Source organism: Rutidosis leptorrhynchoides, chromosome 3 (assembly GCF_046630445.1).
Source record: "Rutidosis leptorrhynchoides isolate AG116_Rl617_1_P2 chromosome 3, CSIRO_AGI_Rlap_v1, whole genome shotgun sequence".
Classification (NCBI taxonomy): Eukaryota; Viridiplantae; Streptophyta; class Magnoliopsida; order Asterales; family Asteraceae; genus Rutidosis; species Rutidosis leptorrhynchoides.
Genome location: NC_092335.1, coordinates 662,095,709 through 662,106,858, shown reverse-complemented (window position 1 = coordinate 662,106,858; position 11,150 = coordinate 662,095,709). Strand labels below are relative to the sequence as shown.

Genomic DNA, 11,150 nt, shown 5'->3' with positions numbered 1-11,150 from the left:
TTAATTTCCTTACTCGCCGAAGAATCAAATCTTTTAGATTTTGAAGATTTTCTTTAAATCCCTTGAATTCCGGTATTCAACCCTCTACGTCAAAAGCTATGACGCACCATATAATCTAAATTTAACCATGACTAGTCAAAAGTTATGATGAAACTTATCTTTCTCATTTCACTATTTTATGATAACTTCATTCGTACGCTTCACATAATCGAATCGTTTTATTCATATTAATCAATAATGATAAAACTCTATTTATCAGCTCATATCCGCCAGGAAAACATATTTATTGTTAGCCATGACCACCTCGCTCTAATTTCGGGACGAAATTTCTATAACGGGTAGGTACTGTGATGACCCGGGAATTTCCGATCAAATTTAAACCTAATCTTTATATGATTTCGACACAATAAGCAAAGTCTGTAATGTTAAGTCTTAAATATTTCTTTAAACTGTTGTCATTAAATCATTTGACCTTTGACTACTCTCGACGATTCACGAACAAATATTTGTAAATATATATATATATATATATATATATATATATATATATATATATATATATATATATATATATATATATATATATATATATATATATATATATATATATATATATATATATATATTAAGTTGAAAAATATAGGATTTTTATAAATTAAATTTATCTGTAACTATTTAAGCAACTGAGCGCAATATATTATCCATATTAAAACTGTCGATAAAGATACAAATTCATGGCTGCTAAATGAATTCACACGTGTTGATTTTTATTATTATATTATATTATAATTATTATATATTTTCAATCCCTTTAATGTCTCCAAGATTTGAATAGCTACAATATGATATAATATCATAAACGTCACTACCACCTTTTATTAATTTGTTTACCCTGCTTGGCTTTATCACCAAAACGATACCATTAGAAATCAAATTCCCACCATGCACATCATTGATCAAATGGACTTGACTTTCACATGTACCAATTGAATCGATTAACACAGGGAGACTATCACTTTATTAAATATTACATACACCTTTACTTTAACACCTCCACTAGCAATTCAATTGATTGTATTTTTTTCTTTCTTGCTATTGTCGACCAAAACAAAATTCGATGGGACCGGCTGCAAATCCACCAAAATAATACCAGTCAATTTTTCTCCATCCTATTGCAAATTGATTTTTGTTTGTCTCTTTTCGAATTAATCAACAAAGGAGCCGGGATCTTGAAACCAAAATAAGCCATACTTAATTATATTAGTGTTTTCCTTGTTGTCATCTCACTGTCTAATCTATATCAATATCTAACCTATATCACAATCTAATATATATACACTCGGTACATGAATGATATAATCACACACCACCACTTGTGCTTTATTATTTCTACTTTTATTTATTTATACATTTTATTTTTTTTGTGAACCGGTAAACATCTCTGGTTTGCTACTCGATGAAACCACCAAGACCACCTTGTCTTCCTCTATAACCCAACATTTTTAGATTGCTATTGCAGCTGGAAAACGTCACCACAACCACAACTACAATTCACTTGTGCAGCTGTTATATATCTATCTCAAACAAACCACAACCCGCCTACAGTTACAGCTACTTCTGTATCCGTTTTCTATCCAAGATAAACGACCCAAGACACCATCAAATGATGCTCTTGTGCTGCCATTTTCCTGTCAAAAACCATCACCATCTTTTCATGACAATCACCACTTCAATTATCATCTTCATCATGCTGCTGCTACACCTCTTCATTGCTGTCACCAAAGGCCAAACCCAAAACACCACCAAACCTGCAACTTTCTGCTGCTATTGCAGTCAACGAAACCACCCAAGCAACCACTGTTCAACTGCTTTTCTTCTCGCAATTACCACTATCTTAAAACCACCTACGTTCAAAAACTAAAACAAAACACATATCAAGATCCTGCAACTGATTACTTCAAATTGTGCTATTTTTCCTACTAATTCAATCCAACAAAAATCACCACAAGTCAAAAATTATATTTTATCTGCCTTATCAATCACCAATATCAACCATGAACTATAAATGGAACTTACTGCTTTTATTTCTCTTTCTTCTTCGACAAATAAAAGTGAACCAGGCTGTTCTTACGTTTTCTGTTGAGCTGCTACCTAACTCTTATCTGCTTTTCGACTTTTGTGTGCAGCACAAATGAAACCCAATCAACCTCACAACTGTCACTGTTTGATTCCTTCTCTTCCTATTATTTGAAACTGTCGAACCTGCGAGAACAACCCACAAACAAAATCTATACTATTATATCATCAAATTATACATACAATCAACTCACTCTCTGGTTCACCATATTGTTCTTTGAAAATCATATTTGGGTGTTCTCCCGATAGGTTTGTTCTAAACACTGATTCAATACTCTACTTATTTTATTTTTCTGTTTCCATTTTCGATCAAGACATATATGTAAATTTTTTTTATTCGTTCAATCACAACCCTGCAAACAACCATTACCATCTATCTATCTGTTATCTTTATCTCCATTCAATCAATTAAGAATACAGAAAATAATTAGAGAGATTAAAGAAATTAATAGTATATCAAAGAATCGAATACTTACTGGATTAATTGGTGAATCGATTTCCTGACCAATTGATGATAGAGGCTGATGATGACGATTATGATCACTAGGGTTAATGATATTGCGATTGGGTTCTTCTCTTGATCGGATGAATCAATCAATGACATACTAAACTTTGGTGATTGCTACTTGATCGATTGCTTGAATTAATGAATCGATGAAACCGTGAACCGTAATTTTTCTTTTTCTTCTCCTGCGAGTTTACCATCATCGATCTGTTTAAACCGTCTGATTTCCCCTTTTATTTAGGTTCGTGAATCCGAGGCCAACCCTGCATTGTTCAATATAGTCATATGTATTTTTACTACAAAATACATTAGATGAGTTTCATTTGAATCCCTTTTACTCTTTACATTTTTGGGACTGAGAATACATGCAAATGCTTTATTAACTGTTTTACAATATTTATATACGTAAGTTTCATTATTCCCTTTTTAAATATTTTTGCAATATATTTTTGGGACTGAGAATACTTGCACTGCTTTTATAAATGCTTTACGAAATAGACACAAGTGATCGAAACTACATTCTATGGTTGGATTATCAAATCGAATATCACCCTATATAGTCTGGTAATCTAAGAATTAGGGAACAGAAACCCTAATTGACGCGAACTCTAAAGATAGATCTATCGGGCCCAACAAGCCCCATCCAAAGTACCGGATGCTTTAGTACTTCGAAATTTATATCATGTCCGAAGGAGGATCCCGGAATGATGGGGATATTCTTGTATGCATATAGTGAATGTCGGTTACCAGGTGTTCAATCCATATGAATGATATTTTGTCTCTATGTATGGGACGTATGTTTGTGAGAAATGGAAATATGAAATCTTGTGGTCTATTAAAATTATAAAATGATTATTTATGCTAAACTAATGAACTCACCAACCTTTTGGTTGACACTTGAAAGCATGTTTATTCTCAGGTACGAAAGAAATCTTCCGCTGTGCATTTGATCATTTTAAAGATATTACTTGGAGTCATTCATGACATTTTTCAAAAGACGTTGCATTCGAGTCGTTGAGTTTATCAAGATCATTATTAAGTCAATTATAGTTGGATATATTATGAAATGGTATGCATGTCTGTCAATTTCAGATGTAATGAAAGTTTGTCTTTTCAAAACGAATGCAATGTTTGTAAAATGTATCATATAGAGGTCAAGTACCTCGCGATGTAATCAACTGCTGGGAATCGTTTATAATCGATATGGACTTCATTCGGATGGATTAGGACGGGTCCTTTCAGAATTTCCCTCTGAAAATGAGATGCTAGCTGTCGTACAATAACTTAGATACGATGGAGAGGTTACAAAGATAAGAGCTTTCAAAAAACAACGTATGGCACAACGATGGGCTGTGCTGTACACTTTCGTTAACCGATGATTCAATCCGATGCAGACTGGATCCAACCACATCACCATATTCTTGTTAAAAATCTTCTATGGAATTGTGTTCCTGCCAACTGCAGATTTTGGCCGAGTTATCTGGGATTGCATGATTGAAATACACTCAACACCTCTCCTTTCATATATTCAATTTCAGAGATTCTACGCCAACATTCTTTCAGCCATAATCGATGCTAGCAACAAAACTCCCGAACCTATCCCTAGAGATCGGGTTGAACCATTTGTAGAGAAGGAATGTATCTCGTTTATTCAAAAGAGAATAGGATCCAAGAATGTACAAGCTCAACACATACCTGCTCATTTACTAAATCTCAGACCACGAGATGATCCAAGAATAATAAGTTACTTAAGAGAGATAGGAGCACCTATGGATCCCCTACCACCTGGGGAACCTGCCCAAGGAGCTGATAGGACACCTGGTGAGGGGTCTAGCAAGCGAGGGTCCATGAAAAGAAAGTCTGAAGGAAAAAGAATTGAGGGTGAATCTAGGTCGAAAAAGAAAACTAAATCAAAGAAAGTAACCTATGAACAATGAACAACTCCAGAAGATTCTACATGATATTGTTCAGAGTGATAAGGATGGTAATGAGGGTGTGGTTGAAAAATCAAGAGAGGTTGTGCGGACCGGGAGTGAGATAGGGCAAAAAGAAAACGTTAGCCCTCCACGAACACTAGGAAGCCACTCAGATGCGCAAACATCTGTTTCATATGAGTTAGAGTCAGTGACTTTTGATGAGATTCGACAAAAATAGTTTGAAAATGTGTCTAGTGCTCGTAGGGATTTGGTGCAGTCCTATACCGAACAATCTGTGTCTATAGCTCAGACTGCAACAACAAGCGTAGAGACATGCAAGTCTCCGAACATTGCTTCTCTAAGATCGTTTGGAAGTCCTGTGATGACAGGCCTCACTGCTCAGCTTTCAAGCTCAACAGTGGTGACAACTGAGTTTCATCAAGAATCTCAGGCTGTTTTCACTAACGTTTCTATGCAGGGCCCAGATATCTCATCACCATTAACAACAACACAACAGCCATCACCTAAATTCACATCATCCCCTTTTGATCTGAATGCATCACCACCACCACTCTCACCACCTATCATGACATCATCACCAATCACTCAATCGGGCACACATCAATCGAACCTCACTTATCTTCAACGGGAGAATGAATTTCATGCTCACCTTCTCTCAGTCACTCTTTCGGAGGATGACTACATCAGAATAGCTATTCTTGGTCTTCTCAACTCTCTCCAACTCATCTCGAATTATCCTCCTGTACTTGAACTAATTCTATGTCATGTTGATCAACCATCTTCCTCCCGGTGACATGATGACCCCGATGCCGGCGGCCAACATGAGGGGGAGAATATCGGAGGAATATCCACAGTGCATATCACTCAAAGCCTCAGTCAATCACAAAATTAACCTACCTCTTCCAGAAAAGGGAAAGAAATTATCGATGACTCTGACATGCCTGAAGGGATGGTCGAAGGGGTTGAATACACAATAGAAGAAGATGTTGTTGCCCCTGAAGGACATGATGTAATCACAATAAACTCTGATGATGAGGATGACTTTGATGAAGTCATGTTTGTTGATGTCAAAGAAGATGAAACCGAAACCGAAATGTCTGAAGCAGTGTTACCTCAGCAGAAACCACTCTTGCTATGGTGGTGTACACGAGTCCCGAAACCAAATCCATCACCTCACATTCCGAATCAATCACCACATCTGCACCATTACTTATCATACCAAAATCTGAAGAAGAAGAAGAAGAAGAAGAAGAAGAAGAAGAAGAAGAAGAAGAAGAAGAAGAAGAAGAAGAAGAAGAAGAAGAAGAAGAAGAAGAAGAAGAAGAAGAAGAAGAAGAAGAAGAAGAGTACTTCAGAAACCTAAAACTCCAACCAACCACTGTCATTGAAGGAGCATTCACCAAAGAAAATTATGTGAACTTAGAAGCTCCTGACGAGGAAGAGCTCAATGAATTTGATCATTTTGTCACTTAGAAATTTCACAAACCTACCGCTCAACCAACTCCTGATCAATCCACGTCATCTGATCCTCAACATGGAGAATTCAACAAACACATAGCACTACCAATCAAACTTGGTGAACCTCAAACTGAAGAGGTGCTACAGGGCTGTTGGCTAGAAGAACAAGTATATAAGATCTTCGTGAGTGAAGATAAACTTAAAAACATGCCAGTAGCTGAAAGGTTCAATCCAATCGGGTGTTATGATTTTCTCAGTGATAAGGATAAGTTAATAATGTATCGTTATCAAAGGTGGGTTTATAAGAACAGCGATGAGTTTGATATGGAAGACCAAAGAGAATATCCAATTATAATCATAAACAGTGTGTTTTGCTGGTCTCTGACAAGGAAAGTTTACATTCCATTTTTCAAAGTGACTCGTTCAAACGACCAAGAGTACACGTTCTCGAAGTATGATCTGATTAAACTCAAACCGATTGATGTGCTATTCCTATACAATTGGTTGAGAGACAAAATAAGAAAGACTTGGGTTATCAAAACGGCAATCGAAAGGGTGAGAAGGTTTATGAAAGAAAGAATTAAACTTGCCTCTCAATATGATCTTCAGCTAGGTGTCGAATCGATATGAAAGAAAATTCTGCTCTTCGCGCAAAATCATACCATCGACACTCTGGATTTGTCTCCATTCAAGATTTGCTATTGCTTGGATGGCCCTGAAGAAGGCTTCATCTTTCGCAACAAAATCAAAAAGCCCATATTCATTCGCAAATCCGAGCTGCCAAAATACTCTGATGGAACTCTCAAGCGCGCTCTAAAGTTCTTCGACATCTGCAAACGAATAGAGAACATAGGGAACTACCAAAAGCCGATGACGAACGAGATGGCAAATCACATCAATGAACTTCTTGAGTTCAGGATGTACATGAGGCAATTTGATACCTCGTTGGGGATTAACAGGTAGAAGAACTACTTCACAGGTTCTCAATATATGCCAAGATTTGAATACAAAATCACCAGTCTCAAATAGTTCATCATTCCCAAACACTATGAAAGGAACTACACACCTGGAAGTGACGTGATAAAGGTGATAAAAGCTAAGGAGGAAGCCAAGAAAAAGGCCTCTGAGGGTGCAAGTCAAAGCTGATGATTGGAATGTGAAATTTTTTGAAAAACCGCACGCCAAGGGGGAGATTGTTGACATATGATTATGTAATAGTTTAGTGCGCACGGTTTTAATATTTGTAATGTAATGTATTTACTCTTTATTACCATGGTAAATTATTAGGGCTTGTAACTTGGGAGGTTGTCATATATAAACAACCTCCCCACTCCTTTTGTAACTAGTTATCATATTTTACACTTCCTCTTCATATTGTTCTCTCTCAAGTGTTCATGTTAACTAATACCTCTAACCCACTTAAACACTAAGAAACCGGTCGATCTATACATCTTTAGGGACTGACAGATCCCAATCTCCCAGTTTAATATGATCTAGTTTCTTCTCTAATAGTGGTAAGCGCAGCTTCTTTTGATACAAATACTCTTATATTTGCATCTTCCAAAACCCGAAAACATTCCCATCGAACAGGTCAATCCTAAACATTCCGTCTTCCGCCATTGTTCCCGATCTTCAAAAACCTCAAAGCTCTAATACTAGTTGTTGGGAATTAATGGAGTCCAACAATGATCGCCTATCAAAGATAGTGATCTCACAAACATTAAACAGAGCAAATAACGTAACGAAAGTAAATGACACAAAATATTACGTGATTATATGCAATAGTTGTGATGCCAACTATAGAGCAGTTTTATTGATTTTTCGTGCTTAGGAATACAGACTAAATAGAGGTTCCATTTTTAGTGGAAATCGAAATAAGAAAACAAGCGTCTCGACTTGGCCAGCAAGCTATAGCCTCGCATTTTGCGAAGGCTATGTCGCGATCCGAGACTTCCACATTCCACACAACATCAAACCTTTAAACACTTTTGTCGCGCCTTGACATCTGACTTCGCGAATGGTGACAGGATGTCACCAAACGTGACCTACCATCAGATACATATGTTATTCTTTGTTTAAACTTCTTTACACCTTCAACACCTCACAGTCTATTAAGTTATAGGTTGAAAGTGAGTGTGCGGTTGAAATTCAACTCATGCACTACATTCATCATTAGACACATTGTTGTATACTTTTTTTTTGGGTAAAGGGTTTCATCCGGGGAATATATTGATATAAACGAGTTACAATAAAGTACAAATAGTTATAGGACATGCCCTATAACCTCTAAAATGACCAAGCTTCAACTAAACAAGCTGAAGCAACAACTACATCAAAAACAAATATTAAGAAATTTTCCAATCCGATTTTAGTCTAAGCACACTAGCTGACATCTTCCATTTTAATGACATGAGCTTCATTCTAACCGTCAAGTAAATGACCTCATAAACCTGTTTTGCGGACCGTCTACCTTTCTTGAACAATCCCTTGTTCCTCTCTTGCCAAATAATGTAGACAGATGCTCCGTAAATCAATTTAATAATAGTTATTTTGGCTAATTTTCGAGTTGCAAATGGACTCAAAAGAAGATAGATGTCCTTCCAACCATTAGCGATAATGGGGAAATCAACATGTTTCGTAGCCATAGACCATACACTAGCAGAAAAACTACATGCGAAGAATAAGTGATCATGGGAATCAGGGACTTGGCTACAGAGCGGACACAACAACACCTCACCGGGACGACATTCCCAACATTTTAGCTTGTCTTGAGTCTTCAACCGTTCACCCATGAGCAACCATAACATAAAAGCATGCCTCGGTATACATTGAGAACACCAAACAACATCAAACCAAGGAACATGGGGTGATCTTGTATTGATAAATTCCTACGCTTGCTTCACTGAAAAATCACACAGACTACCATTAGCTCCCATCTATAAGACAATGTCTCGTTCATCAGAGAAATCGGGTGGCGCTAAGTTTGAAAGAACATTGAACCTTTGAACCCAATCACTAGGCCAACGCAATCAACCATCAGCAACGATATCCTTAATGGAGTCGGAAATATCCAAATCTGCTTGAGCGATATCACGACGCCTAATATGAGAGATTAACGGACCAGACTCGCACCAAATATCGAACCAGACAGACTTCCCAAAACCATTGCCTATCTTGTGCACAAACCTGCTCCGAATATGATCTCGAATACTTAAAATTTTCCACCAACCCCAACTGGCATTCGTTGGAACACTAACATCCCAAAAGCTACAATCCTTTAGATGATAGGCGTAAATCCAACTAACCCATATCGACTTCTTTCGGGACAAAATTCTCCAAACAAGGGACGTAAGAAGGGCCACATTCCAATGTTTAAGACGAGGAATCCACAAACCACCCTCTAAATTGTTGTATACTTGTATATAATATGAAAGCCATGTATTTTGAGATAAAAGATGCTTGATTAAGATTTAAATCGTTAGCTTAATAATAGTAGGATTAGAACAAATTTTATAGCCCTTGGCATTTGGATAATAGATACCCCATAAAAGATCAATATATTCTTTGAGAGTGCTTCCAACCATGACAAGAATTCTCATCATGACTAGTTGTCAAATCAGCGTCACATCAACACTTTCCACCAGGACTACCAGTAGCTATTTCAAGATTATAATTCAATGGGGTCTCGAATTTTTTTTCCAGTATTAATTATATTTGAATGTTATTTTAGTGGTAGTTTACTTTAAAAAACTACAAATTCGTAAGATATACGGAGTCTGAGTAGTTAAATTTAATGGTGTCCTATACAATTTAAAGGAAAACTATGAATTTGATAAATATATGGGGTCCTACTGTTAAATTCAGTGGTGTCCTATACAATTTAAATGGTATTTTCTACTAAATATTTTCAAACTAGTGGTGTCTCGTGACCCACGGGGTCCTTACTAAAGTCGCCATTGAGAACTACTCCAGGACAAAACACTACCAACTATGACATACTTTCTCAATATTTTTAATTATTTTTTATATTATCTTTTTAAATTATAAAATTAAATAATTATAATTATTTAAATTATAAATACTTACTTATTCAAATAAAACTAAAATTTCATTAAAAATTAAAAACATTACAATAATTAAAAATTAAAAACATTACGACAATAACTAAAATACGACATTAATTAAAATAAAATACTAGAAAATAAATAATCAAACTACTCGTCCTCGTCCTCGTTCGAAGCTTCCAATTGTTTTGCATATCTTTTCTTAGAGCCCTCATTAGCATGCCGTATTCGTCGGGAGGCAAGTCATATGAAACCGGTTTGGAAAGAAGCTTCAAACCTTTAAACAATGTCCGCATGTCGCTAACTTCACATAGCTTTTCCATGGCTTTATTCGCCACTAGTTGTGAAGTTTCAGCGATTGAACTATCTTTAATCGTGCTTGTGTTCGGGTTGGAACTTTCCTCGGTCATATTAATTAGTAAATCTCCGGCTTGTTTTCTTTTGTTGGTTGACAAAATACCTTCACCGGCTAAAAACTTCAAGAACTCTTTTAGAACTCGCCATGCATCCTCATTATTAAACGGCTTATTAGTTTGTTGCTTGAATTGTTTGCGGGCATTGTTCATAAGATCTCTCCCCCCTCCCCGCATCCACTTTGCCAAATCTCCCTCGAGCTTTGAATAAATCGCAATAAATTGCTTAATATCCTTTGCCATTTTACACCATTTCTCGTAATTTGATCCGCATGTCTTTGCTCCAGAACTAGCGAATTATATTATCTTTGAACTTCACCCTAAAATGAATTGAACGTTTGTGATTTTCCCATGTCCGGATGCTCGGAAACAAAAACACAACACTCGGCTAAAATTCTACTTTCCGATTCGGTCCAAGGAACTTTCGAACACTACACTTTCTTTCCTTTCGGATCGGCTACGGGTTCGGATTCGTGCGCGGGTTCGTTCTCCCGTGGCGTTTCCGAAACTTCTTCTTTATCCGATTCTTCAGGTAGTGTAGAATAATAAGGTGTCGGGGTGGGTGTTTGATACTGTTGATGAGGTTGGTTCGGGTAGTAGGGAAGGTGTTGTTGTGGTTGAGTCGAGTAATATGAAA

At 36.6% G+C, this 11,150-nt stretch overlaps 1 protein-coding gene across 1 annotated transcript; it reads right to left on the bottom strand.

The window, feature by feature from the left end:
• Positions 1-8,381: 8,381 nt before the first annotated feature.
• LOC139902564 (uncharacterized) lies at positions 8,382-8,828 on the bottom strand. The gene has a single exon (XM_071885173.1). The coding sequence runs from the start codon at positions 8,826-8,828 to the stop codon at positions 8,382-8,384; it is 447 nt and encodes a 148-aa protein (XP_071741274.1).
• Between the last annotated feature and the right edge of the window lie 2,322 nt (positions 8,829-11,150).

Coding starts and splice junctions, on each gene's coding strand:
- LOC139902564 (XM_071885173.1), bottom strand. CDS start 8,828: ATGGGTGAACGGTTGAAGACTCAAGACAAGCTAAAATGTTGGGAATGT.